Here is a 19,348-nt window from a genome sequence, read left to right as displayed (position 1 = left end):
AGGCAAGCAGAAGGGCTACAACAGAAGCCCGGGAGAAATGGGAGGGCGTCGGCATGCAGCACTGAGCAGATGACGGGAGAACAGGGCTCTGTAAAAGTGGCTGGCTAGGGCTGTAGGTGTAAAGCCCAGAGTACATGCCCTGGGCCAGGGCACCCGTGGGAGGAGAGGGAGTCTGGAACAGGGTTATGCCAGGCTCTGGGTCCTCCAAGAGGCCTCTGGCCCTTTAAATCTGCTGCTGTGGGCCAGCCGAGCAGCTGGGTCTGGAAATGACTGTGGTCAGGCCTGAAGACAGTGGGGAGCAGCCTGGCAGCCACTTTGATGTCACTCTGGGGTTGGGTTTCTCAGGGTTCCATGGGGTCCCCAGGGAGGCTCGCTGGCATAAGAGGCTGAGCTAAGAAGAGTAAAGTGGGCAAGGCTGGGGACAGCCCCATGGCTGTGTAGGCGTTGTGGGAGTGAGGGACTCTGTTCTCTTTCCCCTCCTGGGGCAGCTTGGATAGGCAAACCAAAGAGACATCCTCCTGGTCTCGGATGTCACGATCAGGACCAGCAAGCCATCCTTCTTCCCTGGGGACTCTGTAGACTCCTGGCACAGGCAGGGGCCTGTACCTACTGCCATGAGCCCTACCCAGTAAGAGTCACTGTCGGATCCCAGATTCGGGCATCGATAAAGGAGCTAGAAGTGGTTCTCAGTAACCCGGGTGTGCGTCCTCATCTGTGTGTCCTCATCTGTGAAGTGGGGACAGTCTTAAGAGACTGCTGTGAGTGTTGGATGACACAGCAGGGCCCTGGGGACCCAAGCTTAAGTCTTCATTTCCTCCCCCCTCCCCCCAGAGCAACCTAAAGGATTGGAAAAAACCACCCCCAAAGCCACTGCCTAGAGGAAGCAAGAGCTGTCTTGAAGACACGCAGCAAATTCCCCACAGTGCTGGGCCCACAGTCCAGGCTGTCTCATTCTATGTTCTGGGGGAGGCAGTGTCTCCTTTACCCCCCCCCCCCCCGCAGATGGGATTCCCAAGGCACAGACCTCACTCCCTCCTGGCTCTCCAGAGACGTCCAAACACCACTCATTCCCTCTGTAGGCATTCAAGCTTTCTGTGACCTACCCTGTGACACCCTTATGGGGAAAGCAATTCCCTGTCCCAGATGGATCAGTTCCTGCTTTGCCTTCTGGACCTCCAAAAGGGTGTCCCCTCCACTAGGAAGCTCTCCTTGATCAGTCCCCAGGATCCACATATGCCTGGGTTGTAGCCAATAATCTCTGTCATTTCTTGAGTACAGAGACCATAGGAGCTCAGGGCAGGATGTTAAATGATGCAGGGGAGCTGAACCACCCTGACTCTGAGGCCAGCTGGGGCTTTTCCTCAGCTTTCCAGGCCTGTGCTGACACAACCCCTCCCACCCCACCCCCCAGCACTCCCACTATGTCTGGAACCGCACTGAACTGCTGGCCCTTGACCCCTCCAGGGTGGACTACCTCTTAGGTAAGTAGAGAAGGCGGCAAGCCCACGGCTGCAGTAGTAGGAAATACATTCCAATTGCAAGGCCTTCCAGGGTGCAGAGGGAGGAAAGGCTTGGTTTGTGGAGTTAAGCTGTGCGGGAGTCGAGCCCCAGTTGGCATTCAAAAACCCAAGAGAAGGGAAAGCACACAGCACACCAGGGCAAAAGCAGCCAGGCAGCTTCTGCTGGTCCTTGGGGTAACCCCTGTTCCCTAGAGAGTAGGGGCCACCAAAAAGAGTGGGCACTCTGGAGCCTAGTGGCTCGCACCATCTTGGAGGTCAGCTCCCACTGGTGCGAGGTGGCATGGCACAGAGGCTGCACTGGGCTCCCTGGAGCTGCTTTTTGGCCGTTGCATGGTGACAAGGTGAGGGATGGCTCTCGTGGGAGAAAACTGAGGGCAGAGAGCTTAAGAGACAATGACCCCTGTGTTTCTGCCGCTTCACTGCACAAGCCACTGTGCCCTCAGACCTTACCTATAAATATGCACGTGCTCCTTTTGCCCCCACTGAGTCCAGTCTAGAGTTCACTGCCTCTTGGGTTTGAGTCGCAGATCTGCCCTTTCACCTGCTGAAAACAGCAAGTTGTTGGGCCTTTTGTAGCCGCCGCCCCCTTCCCCTCCTCCCCTCCTCTTTCCCTTCCCCTCCTCCTTCCCCTCTCCTCCTTCTCCTCCCCTCCTCCTCCTCCTCCTTCTCCTCCTCTGCGAGTTGGGCCCTGTGCCCCTGGTAAGGTGGCCTGTAGGCCCCATGCTCCTGATGAGGTGGGCTCTAGGGCCCCCTGCCCTTGCTGAAGTGGGCTGTAGCCCCCGTGCCCTTGCTGAAGTGGGCTGTAGCCCCCGTGCCCTTGCTGAAGTGGGCTGTAGACCCCGTGCCTCTGGTAGGGTGAGTTGTAGACCCCTTGCCCCTAGTGGAACGGACTGTAGGCCCCGTGTTCCTGGTGAGATAGGCTGTGAGGAGAATAAAAACTGAATCCATTGCTGGATCCGCAGAGCCTCCCAGGTAAGGCCCCTCCTAGATTTACTCCAAGTTGAGTGTAGAGGTTTTGTATCCTCTGTGACACCCTGGGTTCCTTGGGGTCTTCACAGCAGGCTCGGGGCTCTTGGCACCCATATCCTTCCCACGTTTACAGGTCTCTTTGAGCCCGGGGACATGCAGTATGAGTTGAATCGGAACAACCTGACTGACCCTTCCCTCTCGGAGATGGTGGAGGTGGCCCTCCGGATCCTGACAAAGAATCCCAAAGGCTTCTTCTTGCTAGTGGAAGGTAGGAGGTGACGGAGACAAACCTTCCAGAAACATGGCGTGGGTTAGGCGATGGAATGGTTCAGAGAACTGCCAGTTTCGGGGTGAAGAGTGGAGGTGGTGGATTCTCCCAGCAAAGACAGTGAGAATTCAGGGGAGGGGGAGACTACCTGTATACCATCCCAATCTGAGAGGGCTTCCTGGCAGAGGAGAAGCCATCTGCCTTTGAGAAGACTCTCTCAGGCTTAGCTATGGAGAGCCATCCAGCCTGTGAGTGTCACCCATACAAAAACAGTTCCACATGTTCTGTGGCTGTCAGAGGCCAGGGAGGTGACATTGGTTCTTGTCCACCTGCTACCATCCATGGCTATGGGAGCTTCACCAAGCATTTTTGTAAAATGAGGCCAAAATTTGTCCCCTGTCCTAGAGTGGTGACTTGGCCCCATCATTCTTAGAAGAATAAAGCAAGGACTAAGGATTGAGGGAGGCGGTTCAGTCATCTCCCTGGTGCCTGCTACACAAGCACGAGGACCTGAGTTCAGATCCCAGAACCTTTGTGGAAAAGTCAGGCTCTGAGTAATCTGGCACTGAAGGGGTGGACACAGCTGGACCCCTGAGGCTTGATGCCAGCTAGCCTAGCTGACTCCATAACCATCAGGTTCAGTGAGAGACCCTGTCTCAAAAATACGAGGGTGGAGGGGCTGGGGTGATGGCTTCGCAGTTAAGACCCAGCTCTTGCAGAAGACCCAAGCTCTGTTGCCAGCGCCCATGTTAGACAGCTCACAACCACTTTTAACTCCGGCTCTAGAGACACTGTACAGGCCCAAGAGCCTGGAATGAAGGTTATGCCAATTATCTGGGCACCGAAGCCTGGTTAAAAATTGTGGTGAAAATACTGAGCATAAATTTCTGGCCAAAAATACAATCTAGGGTGTCAGACACCTTCTGGCCTGTGCAGGCACCCCAAACATACATACATACACACATACACATACACATACACACACACACACACACACACACACACACACACACACACACACACACAGAGAGAGACAGAGATAGAGAGGCAAAAAGAGAGACAGAAAAAAATAGACAAACAGAGAGAAGAATAAAACTAAACCAGGCAGTGGTGGTGCAAGCCTTCAATTCCAGCATACGGGAGGCAGATCTCTGAATTTGAGGCCATCCTGGTCTACAGAGTGAGTTCCAGGACAACCAAGGCTACAATGGAGAAATCCTGTCTCAAAACAAAACAATAACAACAAAACAATAAATAAGTAATAAAATAGCTTAAAACTAAATAAACAAAGGGGGAAGGTGATTGAGAAGAGACAAGTAGGGGTTGGGGATTTAGCTCAGTGGTAGAGCGCTTGCCTAGGAAGCGCAAGGCCCTGGGTTCGGTCCCCAGTTCCGGGAAAAAACAAAACAAAACAAAACAAAAAAAACAAAAAAAAGACATGTAGGCACACACCCACGTGGAGCCATGCACACCCAGCACCCAGTAGCCAGCAAGTACACAAACCCTGGGGAAGCAAAGAGTTAACCTTATTCGTCAGTGTTTCCATTGCTACCATTGTAATTACAATGTAGCCAAACCAACAATAGGAGGTAACAGAGTTTCCAGAATCTTCCAGAATTTCTACAACCCTTGCCCTCTGTGGTCCCTTGGGTGGCCCTGCTGAGGTAGGCATAATCTTATCCCATGAAGACACATGGGCATGTCTGCACACACAAACACACACACACATGCACACACACACACGCACATGTCCCCAATATACACTTACCCGCTAAGGCCCCTCCACCCTCCAGAGGCCAATGGCCTCCTGCCCAGCTAGGCTGCCTTCTTGCCAAGCCCTGGGGTTCCCACCAGCACAGCGGTCTCGGCCTGGCCCCAAGCAGGCCTCTGATCTGAGGAAACGCCAGGAACCCGTGGTGGTGAACACAGGTCCCCTGGGAGTGGTCCTCTTTGTGAACAGGGCCAGGCCAGCTGCTCCCACAACCACAACAAAGGGAAGGCCAGCCTGCCCGCCCGGCCAAGCCTGGCTGGCTGGCCGGCTGGCCATGAGGGTGAATGAAGTTAGTGGAGAGGGAGCACCCCTTGGCGCCCCAGCTCATGACCCTCAGAACTGGGAGTGACCACTAGGTGGCATCCTGCAGAAAGCTAAGTACTGCATATTTCTGCTCCAAGGGTCCAGCATTATGGGATTCAACCTTCCATTGGCCTTTCTGGAAGCCCACTATGACATTGCCCAGGCACTGGGGACTTGTGCCAGAGAGAAGTCCTCATGCATTCTGCGCATAGGGATATGTTCATGGACGAAACAAAGCTGTGGGCTTTGGAATGGGTTGGACCTGAGCCCCTATCCAGTACTCCCATGGGAATGCCACTCCCCCACGCTTCCTCAATTGCTGCACCGGAGACACCCCCACTGCCCAGGGTTGTCTTGAAATCAAACTCGATGCCTCTTTGTCGTGCCAAGCTCACAGTGGAGACTCAAGCATGCTCCCCCGCCCTTCCCTCCCTTTTCCTCTGCTGAAGGTTTCAGCCACCCCTTAAAACAGCTAAAGATGCTGAGCAAAGAACAGGGGCGTGTGGGAGAGATCCAGGCTCTGAGCCTGTGGTTCTCCCTTCTCTGTGGCCCTGTTCTCCCCACATGATCTGCCCCCCACGTTCTCCTTGCTTGCCCTCTGAAGGCTGCTTGGCTATGAGATGCCCGAGGTGGGCCTGGCACAGGGAGTCCCTGGTGAAGGTCGCTGTCATCCCCTATCAAGGAGATGTTACTCCGATGACAGTGTCCTGGGGCCTGTGAGGGCCCTGTCGCCTTATGGGAGGCCTTTGTCTTGATGTCCCTAGGAGGCAGGATTGACCACGGGCACCATGAAGGCAAGGCCAAGCAGGCGCTGCATGAGGCCGTGGAGATGGATGAGGCCATCGGAAAGGCGGGCACCATGACTTCCCAGAAAGACACGTTGACTGTGGTTACTGCTGATCACTCCCACGTTTTCACGTTTGGTGGCTACACCCCCAGGGGCAACTCCATTTTTGGTGAGTAGGCCTGGGGTGGGAAAGGCACAAAGTAGCACCTGCTGGGATCCTACAAAAACCGAGGAAGGTGGCAGAAATACTGGGAGAATAAAGGAGAGCCAAACACCAGGGCCGTGGGTGGGTGTGTAGAGTAGGACAGCAGAGAGAGAGACAGAGACAGAGACAGAGACAGACAGAGACAGAGAGAGAGATGGAGGGGGAGGGGGAGATAGAGACAGAGACAGAGAGATGGAGAGGGAGGGGGAGAGAGACAGAGAGAACAGAGAGACAGAGAGGAGAAAGATGGACAGACAGAGGAGGGAGGGAGGGAGGGAGGAAGGGAAAGAGGGAGGGAGAGATAATTGGTGGCATGGGAGAAAAGAGATAATTGGTGGCATGAAAACGCCTACCTGGCATTTGTATGGTGACTTCGTGAAGGTAGCTTTGCCTCCTAAGGAGGATACCAAGAAATATCGAGCCACCAACCTGGAGGAGCTTGATTAGGGGGTTGCTGACCAGGCTGCCAGTTCCCCACTGTGACCTTGGGCCCCTTCCCTGTGCAGGTCTGGCTCCCATGGTGAGTGACACGGACAAGAAGCCCTTCACAGCCATCCTGTATGGCAACGGGCCTGGTTACAAGGTGGTGGACGGTGAACGGGAGAACGTCTCCATGGTGGATTATGGTGAGACCACAGAGGCTGGGAGGGCAAAGGGTCTCTTATCCCTCAAGGCTGGCCTGATGTGGTCTTGGTGTAGTCCAGATTTGAGTCAGAACCTTAGTTTGGACTCTCTTCTGATCTTTAGTAACTTTGACCTGGGACACCTGATTTCTTCATTGAAAGGCTTTTGCCTGCTGGGGACTTTACCCTGGAAGATGCCATAGGTGTTATAAGCCTAGCTTGGTGCCTGGCCTGTGTCGGTACCACATGTGCTTTATTAGGTGAATCCGCTGTAAAGGGCTGAGAGTGTGGTCTCCTGCGTGAGGCAGACTTGGTTTGGAGCCCGTTGTGTCTGGTGAAATGCTTTCCCTGCTTGCTGAGCTGTGGCTTCCTCTCCTGTAAAAGGTCCTTCAGGCCAGTCTGGGGGTGAGGAAAAGGGGGTATTTCTCTCACGGCTCTGAGGTTCAGGCAGGCACTTAAAAGATATTTCTGACCTACAGCTCACAACAACTACCAGGCCCAGTCCGCTGTCCCCCTGCGGCACGAGACCCACGGTGGGGAAGATGTGGCGGTCTTTGCCAAGGGCCCTATGGCTCACCTGCTTCACGGCGTCCATGAGCAGAACTACATCCCCCACGTCATGGCGTATGCCTCCTGCATTGGAGCCAACCTTGACCACTGTGCCTGGGCCAGCTCTGCGAGCAGCCCCTCCCCAGGGGCCCTGCTGCTTCCACTGGCTCTGTTCCCCCTACGCACCCTGTTCTGAGGGCCCAGGTCCCACAAGAGCCCACAATGGACAGCCGGCTCCCCTCCCTTTGTGGCCTGCCACCTGGCCGCCCACACTCAACGGGGAGGCCCAGGCAACCTCGAGCAGGAACAGAAGTTTGCTACCTGCCTCACTTCCGCCCGGAACCCTCCGTGGGTCGGATTCCTGGCTCTGCCGTTGTTTCTCTATTCACTGCCTTTTGGCCAGCAGGGTGGGTTTCTCTCTTGGGCCGGCAGGACACAGACTGCGCAGATTCCCAAAGCACCTTATTTTTCTACCAAATATACTCTCCAGACCCTGCAACCATCATGGAACATTCCAGATCTGACCTTCTCTCCCCTACCCCTTCTCTCTGGAACACTGGGTCCCATAGTCACAGCCAGTCCCTCAACCCAACCCTCCCTGGAGGGAAGACCAGGTCTGCTCAGGGTGAGACTCCCAGGAAGCCACCTCCGGGGTTGGCTGTCTACCCAGGGTGGCCAGGCTGGGAAGAACAACCCAGCCGGACAGGACGCACACACTCCCCACCCAGCTCCAGAGACTCGCCAACCCTTCACTGAAGCGACTCCCCTGTTTGGAATAGCAAAAAAAAAAAAGAAAGAAAAAAAAGAAAAAAATTTTAATTTCTCTTTTTGGTGTTGGTTAAAAGGGAACACAAGACATTTAAATAAAATGTTCCAAATATTTCTGAGGCCAGAGCTGAGTCTTTGTGGTCAGTGGGAAAGAGACCAAAATAGGCCCATCACTGAGGAAAGAACTGGACTCAGGGTGAGGGCATGTCCAGCCGAGAGGCCGGGGCTCCTGTCAGACAAGGGGGGCCTCACCACTCACCAGCTGTGATCCACTGTGTTTTTCAGTGCCGCCATGTGTAGCAATGAGAGACAATCTACTCATAGGTCAGTGTGAGAATTAAAAGAGGGGGAGTCCTTTGTCCCTAAACCTTTATACTCACAAAATACACCGCATAGCCCAGCGAGGTGTAGCTGCTCACTCCTGCCTTAGTCAGCAAATGCCAGGCACTGTATAAAGGCTCAGTAGTTGCCTGGCAATGGCTCAGTCAGTGAGAAGGCTTTGCCCATTGAGGCACTGGCCGCCGAGAACAAGCATAACAACTCCAGTGTGATCCCCAGAACTCATGAAAAAGTAGGAGGAAAAAGATCACTCCATGGAGTTGTCACCTCCTGCCACCTCCCACACACACACTGTGGTGTATGTTTGCTCACACACGATTATACTAGAGGTTCTTGGTGAATCCGGCGGACACACGCCTTCCCTTGCAGGCCTCTTAGCAGCCTAGTGCATAACGCCGCCGTCTGGTGGGATTGCTACAGACATTGGGGTACAGAGTCCCCTAGATTTGTTCCGCTTGCCTCAAGTCCGTTTGCTTGTGAGAGTGAACACTGGCCCCTGCCTATAACCAATAACTATGGCCTGTACTAGGCTCCCCCTTGAGGGAGACCTCCCCATCACCCACTTTATGAATGAGGATCACCCACAGTGTGAGAGGTGTATGATTGTCAAGGTCTCCCACGTTGCGGACAGAGACTTGACTCCAAATTCGCTCGATGCCAACGTTCCTGCACTCAATAACATCGTTTATTTGTTTATGATACATTTCCAAGTTCCTGCCCACTCAGTCCCGGCCAGTGTCTCACAATTCTCACCACTTAAAACAGGAGCCAAAGGCTTCACACCAGTTAAACGGGAACTAACACCGAATATCTGGAGTGGACTTCTTTTGGGTCTGAAAGGACAGTGAGCAATTTTTTTTTCTTCTGAGCTTCCTAGCAGTCAAGGCAAAAAAAGGGAAGCACAGCTAAGCGGATGCTAGGCTTGAAAATTCAATTGTATGCGTTCTGTCCAGGACAGAGCTCTCCAACTCATCTTGAACTGGGTACCACAGCGCCTTGAGATATTAGCACAATCCCTTTGAAACTTTTGCGATCTCTCTGAACTGTCACTTAGTAGTTCCTTACATCCACATGCTTTTAAACATCCCCCAGTTCTGCCTGCAGTCTACCCATGTAGCTAAGAGCATGATTACCATAGGGACTGTGTGTGAACCATGGCTTTGTGTCTCGGCCTGAAGCGGGAATGAATTATCGAACTGAGAGCGAGTGGAGACAGAAAAAGAAAGAACGAGGGAGGGGTTGGGGATTTGGCTCAGTGGTAGAGCGCTTGCCTAGCAAGCGAAAGGCCCTGGGTTTGGTCCCCAGCTCCGAAAAAAAGAAAAAAGAAAAAAAAAAAAGAAGAAGAAGGAACGAGGGAGTTAGTTGTGTGATGAGGCCGCCGGGCACAAGAGGTAGACTTCAGAGTCACCCCCAGGGTGTGGAAGAAGTGGAATGTTGATTCTCCATCTCCCTCCCTGGCTAAGGGCTGTATCACAGACAGATCACGCCGAGCCTCCATCTTGCTTCTTGAAAGGTTGAAACCCCCTAGCGAGTACTGGAATCAGGATCCTAGAGAGGACAGACACATCTGCTGAGTAAGCTGTGGGATGTGCTAAAGCGGGGAGCATGGCTGAGTCAGAACCACAGGGGTCACACCTGTCTCAGCCCTGTAGACTGGGGCAAGGTCTTGCAGCCCTTTGACACCCCAGCCTAGCACGCTGTGGGCACTGAAGTCCCCAAAGTGAACATGCAGTTAGTTCTTCCTCTTCAGGATGTTCTCCAAGACATCCGGATGCTCACACACATCATAGGGCACTGTCACCCTGGCTGCTGATCACGTGGGCTATGCCTCCCAGTCTAAGCCAGAGATGTCGGCAGTGGACCCACCTCTGTCCCCAGCAACCACACTGATTGTAATCAGCATCTAGTGGCTCACAAGTCTCCTTGTTCTCAGGTTTCTCAGGCAAGGACAGAGATGGACCGGCAGGTCCTCTTCATAACACAGTATGTGACTCTGTTTCCATGTCAACACATGGGTACACTGGCTGAGAGGCATAGACCCAGGCTCTTCCCACCACCGCCATTCCATTTGGGCAGTATCTTCTTAGTAGAGCCAGTAAGCACCCTGATTTGCCACCTGAGCGTTCTTAGCCTCCGCTCAGAGTTCATTGGCAGGAATTTGACACGTGACCCCCAAGTGCAGAGGGTGCTGGGAAATGTAGTTTTTTAGTTGAGCATCTGCCTCATACCAACAAATCAGGTTCTCACCCTTAGCATACTAACACTGAGGAGCAGGTGATGGAAGTGGAGGCTGGGGTAGCAACCCTGGCTTCTGATCAGGAGATTTGGGGCGCGGGGGAGGGGCAAATTGCTCCCTGCAATAGCTGAGGGAGGGGGCTGGGAAGTTTGAGGGACAGCTCCACTAATTCTCAAGACGCTCTAGATGTTGTGGAAGACTTGAGTCTCTGGCTTCTTTGGAAGAGGGTCCTGTCAGTAGCTTAGCCATCATCTCTGGTATCCCCCTATACTGCTCTCAGCTCCTTCAGAAGCCACCGTGGAAGCTGAGAGTTTGACACTTGACTCACAGATACCACGTGCTGCACCTGGGTGACCGAACAGAGAACAAACCCACTGTCCACAAGTTCTTTCTTAGCGACACCACCCCAGAGTAGGGAACACGAAGAGTAGGGGGCTAGGAAGGAGGCACCTAACTAGTTGGGTGATCGAGGTGGTGGGCAGAGGGCAAGCAGGACAGAGAAGATAGCTCATGGAGTGAGACCGGACATGGGGAAGGCTTGGGCTTGGGGCCTAAGAGAGTTCAGAGGCAGTGACCTGGGAAGAGTGGGTTGGGCCGCAGGACTCCCGGTGCCATTTTGAGAAGCCTGCTGTTGCCCATGAAGACCCTGGGGGCATCATGATCAATACCACTGCGGAAGCATCCTCTCAGCAGCCAGTTTTAAGGAAATTTCTATGATGCTGGAGGCTGGGCGACCACAAGGAGGCTGCTACAACAGGCCGGGCGGGGAAGTCTAGGCTGTGGCTGTGGGAGCGAGGTGGGAAAAGCCCCAGACATGACTCTCAGCAATCTTGCTCCTGGTTATTGAGGAGGAGTTTATGCCTGTACCTGAGTGGTTCAACTTACCAAGTGCTCCGAGATCAAGAACAAAAGTCAGCAAGAGACCTATTGTGTGCCGTGCGCCATACTAAGTGCCCTGGACAGGACATAGAAGGGAGCTGCTGCCTAGAGGACACACTTTGCACAGCCGACTCACCATCATCCTGAGTGGTAGACAGTGTCACTGTCACTTACAGATGGGCAAGCTGAGGTTCAAAGGGCATGATAGCCCGCTCCAGATGTAGATGGTTGTAGATGGTCGATACCCTGCTCCCTTGCTCCTAAGGTGTCAATTTATCTAAGGACAAGGGCCCCAGCCCCATAAACCACAGGACTGTGGGTTCCTTGGGGAGAATTGGGGGAGAGACCCAGACAGCAAAGTTTGTAATTACCCCCTAAGCTAAACTGAAGACCTCCCACTGGGATGTTCCCTGGGGTGGGGGTGGGGTCATGATTAAGCACTTAGGGGAGGATTTGAGCCCCCTAAGTGGCTTCCTCTGCTACTATCCTGGCGCCAGGTCCTTTCCCAGTTCTTCACGGTTGTCCCTGTGGCCGTCAGGGAGATTGGACATGAAACCTGACGTTGTAGAACAGGCTAAGCTGTGGGAACATGGGAACAGGCTCAGCGCACAGTAGGTCTGCAGCCCAGCGGGAACACACATGCACTCATAAGTATTCCCAATTCCAATCAGCAATTCCCATGTTGTATCCTGGGCCTCAGGCACTGTCCCTTAGCACTCTGACACGCACGGGCCCATCTTATTTTTCACTAACCAGCCTCGGAGGGCCACAGGCTATTAATCCCATTTTACAGATGAATCATCAGGATCAGACAAGAAAGGTCATAAGCTATGGGAAATCTCAGCATCAGCGATGGCTAGAGCCAAGGCCAAGACTAGAAGCTTAGAGCACAGGCTTTAAATTTTTTTAAGCTAATTTATTATTATTGTATTCTGCAAGATTTGTAGGTGTGATTATGAATATAGGTGTGTGTGTGTGTGTGTGTGTGTGTCAGTGTGTGTCCGTGTGTGTGTGGAGGTCAAGAGGCAAGTTTCAGGAGTGTGGACAACAGTGGAGGCTACTCTGTAGCTGGCAGGCCCTTGTGTCCTCAGGGCTGGGGATGGCACTGGCTTGGCATGGAGAGTGGTGGTTGGTGGCTGGGTCACAGACACGTTGGGGAGCTGAAGCCAGCAGGGCTGCCTGGCTCAGGGTATGGGGAGAAGAGGAAATAGCAGAATCAGGGGCTCCCCCTAAGTTTTTGGTCCAGGGCCTGGGTGGATGAATGTGCCATTTATGGATATAGAAGACCAGATTTGGGGAGAGTAAGTAGAGTTGGGTTCGGGGCACAGTTAGATGGTGGCACACACTGGACTTAGGGGTAGAGAGGCTGAGTAAGCCGTCAGGAGAGCCTGGGACACAGGGAGAACCCCAGTTGCCCACAGGCAGGTATGCAGAGGAAGTGATTTGCCCAAGGTTCCAGAGAGCCAGTGGCCAGGCAGAGTTCATTCCACTCCAGGGCCCTCTACTCTGAGAGGGTTAGGAGAAGAGACTTGGATGGGTATACGTGTTAACAGCCTCAGGGGTAAAGAAGCCCTGAGAAGGAACTCAGAGACAGATCCCTCCAGCCTGGGCCACTTGCCACCTACACTCGGGCTGTCCAGCTAGAACAGCCTTTTCTGAGCTGTCCCCAGCCTGGATGGCTGGCGGACATGGTGGTACGGAGAGCAAAGCCTAGGTCCAGAGAACATAGAGCTGGAGTCAGGTTGTCCACAAGCTGGACTTGACTTTGCCATCAGCTCTATGGTGGGCATCTGCCCGGGCCAGCTCAGGACCTGGGTGGAAACCATCCAACTATGACGCTCCTGGTATCTTCCTGGACTTAGGACCTGGGGCCTGAAATCTCTCCTGGCCACTTGCCTGATGCCTGCCTCTGCCCACCCCCAGACCTCAGGACCCCTCCAGGTCCCTTTCAGCTTGGCTCTCATCATGGCTGCTGCCCTGAGGCCAGGACTGAGGCCTCCCTGGCTCCTGCCCAGACCACCCAGCGCCAGGCCCTGGCGGAGCCCGTCAGGGCTGGCCAGCCGTGGTCTGGCTCCGCCTGAGGGGCTGTGGCCTGGGAACCACTGGCTGTCTCCTTGGGAAGCGGCTGGGTCTCCAGAACAAACATGGAACCACAGGCTCCTCTCCTGCCCACCGAAGAGGGAGCTGCTTCTGGCTCCTTGCCACACCCCACTCTCCAGGCCTGGCTCCCACTTCTGTGGGGGATGGGTGAGTGGGGGAACAGAGTGGTGAACTCAACCCTGAAAGGGGAGGGGGCAGGAGGGCTGCCTAGCAAGAAGAGGGCAGATGGGTCTTCGTGACCAGGGGGAAGGGGCAGATGGCAGAGACAACTGTGAATGGAGAAGGCTGTGGTGGGAATACAAGTGACCTGAGATGCCTCGGAGACCCTCAGGAAGGTTTCTATGGACTGGGCGGAGCTCTTCTGAGCTTCAAGCCAAGAACAAAAGCTTTGGAATCAGACAAAGTTGGTTTCAAATGCAGACTCAGTCACATCCAGACTCAAGGGTCTTGGGAAATTGCCTTTGCCTGTCTGGACCCTCAGTTTCTCCCTTTACACACACACACACACACACACACACACACACACACACACACACACACACACACACAGTGACAGAGTCCCTGTGTCACAGAGTGATGGACAGATCACAAAGTCCCCTAGACAGAAAATACCCAGTCCATGGCATGGCACAAAGTGTGGATCCCCTAGGGACATCAGCCGCAGTCCCATCAAGGCCCCATAAGAGGCAAAAACAGGCCCTGGGGGGTCCTGGTCCTTGTGGGGCAGGCCAGGACAACCTCGGTGAATCACACAGCCCGGGGAAGGTCACATCTGACTACACTCGAAGCTGCAATTAGAGTCCAATTTAAAGAAATGCCTGGTTCGTCCGTCCCCGGACAGGTGTGATTACAGGCTCAAAGCTAACGTGTTACCAACAGGATGACACAGAGGACCAGACCAGGCCACAAGGGTGTCTAGCCCAGCCCCCGCCCTACACTTTGGGAGAAACAGAGGCCTTCGGTGAAGGAGGGGGCCAGGCTCCAGCCCCTCACTGCAGGGCAAGAGGGTGACACCCTATACTCCCTTCAACTCCTACTTTCTGTGGCATTTGGATGATAAGGTGCGCCAATGGCACCCCCCATGCCCAAGGAGAGGGGCATCTTGGAATCAGTAATAACCATAAAAACCAAAGGCTTCCCCATGTCCTCTTCCCAGGGACCCAGACCTGATCGTCTAAGTGAGCTGTGTCAGCGGTTGTCTATCCCCAGGAACCCCGCCCCTATCCCCAGGCCTGCATGCCTCACTGTCCTCACAGACTCTAGGCAGGAGCTGCTAATGTGAACCCCATTCTAGGGAGAGGAACACTGAGGTTCTGAGTCCCCAGGGTCTTGGGCACAGAGCAGGCTTGGATCCAGGGGCAGATCTGGGTGTGGCACAGCACAGGTGTCCCTGGTAGAGTCGGACACCTCGCTCTGAGTCCCTTTAGGAGGAGGCCTGGGAAGGGGGCTCAGGGATGAACCGTCCCAGTGGGTGGAGGTGGTGAGCGAGTCAGCAAGCACAGGAGTGTGGTGAGAGGATGGGGTGGCTGGGCAGGCGAGCTGGTGAAAGGGTGGGCTGAGGCACAGGAGCTCGGCGGGTGGCTGGATGTGGAAATGGATGAATGGGTGAGTGAGTGGATGAGTGGGTGGATGGAGGGATGGACAGATGTGTAGGTGGATGGGTGGATGGACAGATGTGTAGGTGGATGGGTGGATGGACAGATGTGTAGGTGGATGGGTGGATGGACAGATGTGTAGGTGGATGGGTGGATGGACAGATGTGTAGGTGGATGGGTGGATGGACATGTGTAGGTGGATGAGTGGATGGACAGATGTGTAGGTGGATGGGTGGATGGACAGATGTGTAGGTGGATGGGTGGAAGGATGGATGGATGTGTAGGTGGATGGGTGGATAGACAGGTGGATGGGTGAAAGGATGAGTGGGTGGATATGGATAGATGAGGAGGTGACTGTGTTTGGAGATGAATAGATGCATGAACGGATGGATGGATGGATGGATGGATGGATGGATGGATGGATGGATATGCTGTTTAAGGGGCTCTGTCTTGAGAGGTATAAGAGGGAAAAGGGGGGGCTGGAGAGATGGCTCAGTGGTTAAGAGCACTGACTGTTCTTCCAGAGGTCCTGAGTTCAATTTCCAGCAACCACATGGTGGCTCCCAACCATCTGTAATGAGATCTGATGCCCTCTTCTGGTGTGTCTGAAGACAGCTACAGTGTACTCATATAAATAAAATAAATAAATCTTAAAAAAAAAAGGAGAAATAGATCTTTCTCCAGTTCTCCTCTCCAAAGAGACCCAGGGATGAGTGGACAATGGGATTATGGTTGAAACCTCAACCCCAGGCACAAGGGCCTCCAACACTCTGGACCTTAGGTGTCCCATGGCTGGCTCAGATGCTCCCTAGGGAACATAGAACAGTACCTCAGGTCTGTTCCTCCACTTTAGAAGGCAGAGTTGCCCTGCTTCAGGCCCTTCTCCTGCACCACTGACCAGAGCTGAGCGAGCTCTGGGACACAGTGGGCTGGGGAGGAAGAGCCCTTAAGCTTGCTGTCTGTTCGCAGGTTGCGCTGCCTTAGGAGAGCCCAGGGCTGGAGCCCGTGCACCCTGCCTTGGCTCTGGGGACTTTAGGAGCAGAGTTCTAGAGCCCTCTCCTGGCTGGGTGGCCCACATCCTACGGGGATATGGTATGAGGAGTCTCATTCACTTAGCATTTATGGAGGACCCACTGTATGCCCACTCCTGGGGCTCAGTGGAGAGCATTGACCCTCTCTGTTGTCAGGTGATTGTGCCAGGATGCCACGTGACCCCTCACCATGTCCCCATTTGGAAACTGAGCCCTCCCTCTGGTCAGGAACTGAGCCTCTACCCTCAAACCAATTTGTAGAACTGGCTGTCCCTGAGAGGCCTCCCCTCACTCCTAGGCCCCCAGGCAGAGCTGCCAGATAAAACACAGGGCGCCTAGTTCACTGTGAATGTCAGGTAAACAGGAATCATTTTTTGCTATAAGTATATCCCAAATATTGTATGAGGTATACTTAGGCTAAAAATGAGTCTGTGTTTACCTGACATTCAAATTTAACTGGGCACCACATGTTTTCTGTTTGCCGTCTGCCAACCCTCGCCCTGAAGCTCACTGGCACCTGGCCTGGCCAGGTGGTCCATCTTGTGCCCAGACTTGGCCTCTGCATGCCGGGCCTAGCTCTTGTCAGCCCTAGGACTCCCGTCCTCCATTCCAGCTGGACAGCCACCTCTACCGGCCTGCACAAAGCAGGTTCTGGACAGTCAGGTATGTTACATCGGCAGCTGCAGAGAACAGACCTGGAGTGTGAGAGACACAGTAATGGAAGCTCAGGAGACCTAGAAGCAGAAGACCAGGGTGGCTGATGGTCCAGGGTCCGAGAAAGAAGTTGAGCTGCAGTGGGGGAGGGTCTGTGGCAGAGGGAAGCCTGGGCTCCTGATCCCCAGGGTCAGGCCTGGGTCCATAGGCCTTAGGAAGCAACTTGGGGTGTGGAGTAGGAACCCCTCCCAGGGGCACACATAGGAACATTCAGGGCTTCCCAGAAGGGCCCATGGGGCAGCCAGAGTGGCTTTTAAAATTAGCCTCGCTCACCAGATCTATTTATTTCAAGAGGCTCCATCCTGGGCTGTCCCCTCAGGCTCATGGAGGGAGGGAAGGAACGACAGACCTCAATATCCCAGAGCCCCTGGCTGAGCACCCCCTGCAGCCTGAGAAGCAGGGAGTATCCAAATTCTGGTCTTCTGGCACCAAACTGGGCCTGCGGCCACTGCTTTGGCAAAGTTGTCCTAGAGTTGGCCATAGATGTCCAGGGGCACTTTTACTGTGGGGGTGGGGGTGGGATGGCATAGACGTGGATTCTGTACCATGCTTCATGCATCACGGCTCCTTCTAGAGGTATGACATGTTTGGGACCATAGTTGGGTTTGTCCTGTGTTAAGGTGACACTTGGAGAGTCTTACCCACAGGGATCCAGGGATGCCAGGGGTGTGATTTGCCCCCACTGTCTCCTGGGAAAAAGTTGCTGTTTCCAGAACCCCAGGTTATTTCTAACAGAGCCAGTTGCTTCCCGGAGCTGGTGACCCCCGCCCTAGCCCTAATTCCAGCCTGGAGTTGGTGTCCCGGCTTGCCCTCCCCACCTCAGAATCCAGGGTAGGCACAGAACTGGCATGGGGACAAGAGAAACAGCACTGTCCACTTTGATCCCATGCATCCTCGGCCTCCCTGAGCCCCACCTTGGGGCTTGAGAGTAATGGCTTGGGCTGCGGCCTGGAGGCTTCATCCTGTATGGAGGCTGGTGCAACCAGGCAGGGAGGGTTGGAGGGGCTGGCCAGGGGTTGTGCTCCTAGCTACTCACCTGTGCTTTCCCCAGGGCCCTGCTGCTCCAGCTCAGCTCTGGAGTAGATCCAGAGGAGCGGGTACACCATTGAGCAAATCCCCATGAAGGGATGATCAGCCAAAAAGTTTGTGGTGGTGAAGCTTAGGGGAGCATTTCCAAAGGTGCTTCCTCTTCCTCCTCCTCTTCTTCTTCCTCTTCCTCTTCTTCCTCCTCTCCCTCCTCTGCTTCTGCTTCCTCCTCTTTTTCCTTCTTCCTCTTCTTCTTCCTCTTCTTCTTCCTCTTCATCTCCTTTGTCCTCTTCTTCCTCTTCCTCTTCTTCCTTTTCCTTCTTCCTCTTCTTCTTTCTTCCTCTTCTTCTTCCTCTTCCTCTTCCTTTTTCCTCTTCTTCTTCCTCTTCCTCCTCATCTCCTTTGACCTCTTCTTCCTCTTCTTCATTCTTCCTTCTTCCTCTTCTTCTTCCTCTTCCTCTTCCTCTTCCTTTTTCCTTCTTCCCCTTCTTCTTTCTTCCTCTTCTTCTTCCTCTTCCTCCTCATCTCTTTTGTCCTCTTCTTCCTCTTCTTCTTCCTTCTTTCCCTTCTCCTCTGCTTCTACTTCTGCTTCTTCCTTCTTCCTCTTCTTCCTCTTCCTCCTCCTCTTCTCCCCCCCCCCCTTCTTCTATTTTTTGTTTTTTTGAGACAGAGTTTCTCTGTGCAGCCCTGGCTGTCCTGGAGCTCTCTCTGTAGACCAGGCTGGCCTTGAACCCACAGAGATCTGCCTGCCTCTGCCTTCTGAGTGCTGGGATTAAAGGTGTGCACCGTTACTACCCAGCTTCAGCTCTACTTGTGTGGAGCCAGCCCACAGGACAATGTCCTCTGGTCACAGGTCAGACCGTACCATCTGAAGGCTTAGCAGTGGGGCTGTCCGTGGTTACCTTTGCTCAGAGACTATGACCCACCATCTCTGTTCCTGCCCCTAACCTCCCCTCCGTATTATCTGAGCCTCTATAGCTCCAGCTGCAGCAAGACCACCATGAGGCCTCACTCCCTGAGCTTCATACCAGAGACCACAGGAGAGGAAGTGGAGGGACAGGGGGCCAAGCTCACTAGAGAATGAGCTCAGAGCCAGTGCCCAAGAAGCTCCATGCTGGATGAGGTGACTGCAGGCCTCAGGCAAGAGCAGAACACACTGTAGAGCTGAGCTAGTGGAATATGGGGTGACCTAGGAAGGGGAACAACTGAGCCAGGGAGCCTTGGAGCCAAACCCTGCTGGTCAAGGCTGGAGCTGGGGTATGAGTCATGGTCCCTGGGTGGCCTGAGGCATCCGTGGGTCATAGAAAGGCCCTGTCAAGAAAGGCATGGTCCATCTTGGGAGCCTAAAGTACCCTCAGCATCTTTCTCAGAAGGTGAGAGTGAGGTAGGGGTACCGAGGTTCTAGGGAAGCTAAGATGGTTTCTCCCTCAGAGCTCAACTGGATATCTACCCCCAAGGCCACTGTCCCATCCATGAATCTCCCGTGGTTCTTTCCCTAAGGAACCCGCCCCTCATGACTCCACCAGCCAGCCGGGCCCACCGGTTCTCCATTAACAGCCACCAGAACTCTAAGTGTGTCTCTCCACTGCCTTCTGCTTGAAGTCTTGGCCCTGGGCTTGGCATTCAAAACCATGAGGTCTCTGGCCTCACCCCCACCTACCTCCT

At 54.1% G+C, this 19,348-nt stretch overlaps 1 protein-coding gene across 3 annotated transcripts in view; it reads left to right on the top strand.

The window, feature by feature from the left end:
- The window catches only part of Alpl (alkaline phosphatase, biomineralization associated), a 55,016-nt gene extending 47,141 nt beyond the window's left edge, over positions 1-7,875 (top strand). For all 3 annotated transcript variants that reach the window (NM_013059.2, XM_063287200.1, XM_006239136.5), the window contains exons 8-12: positions 1,412-1,481; positions 2,623-2,757; positions 5,596-5,787; positions 6,330-6,449; positions 6,926-7,875. In NM_013059.2, the coding sequence (NP_037191.2) occupies positions 1,412-1,481; positions 2,623-2,757; positions 5,596-5,787; positions 6,330-6,449; positions 6,926-7,191 (783 nt within the window). In that variant the 3' untranslated portion in view covers positions 7,192-7,875. The remainder of the gene's footprint in view (positions 1-1,411; positions 1,482-2,622; positions 2,758-5,595; positions 5,788-6,329; positions 6,450-6,925) is intronic.
- Positions 7,876-19,348: the final 11,473 nt, after the last annotated feature.

This window comes from Rattus norvegicus, chromosome 5 (genome assembly GCF_036323735.1).
Source record: "Rattus norvegicus strain BN/NHsdMcwi chromosome 5, GRCr8, whole genome shotgun sequence".
Taxonomy (NCBI): domain Eukaryota; kingdom Metazoa; phylum Chordata; class Mammalia; order Rodentia; family Muridae; genus Rattus; species Rattus norvegicus.
Note: the sequence above shows the minus strand (reverse complement) of the source record. Positions and strands in the feature narration are given on the sequence as shown.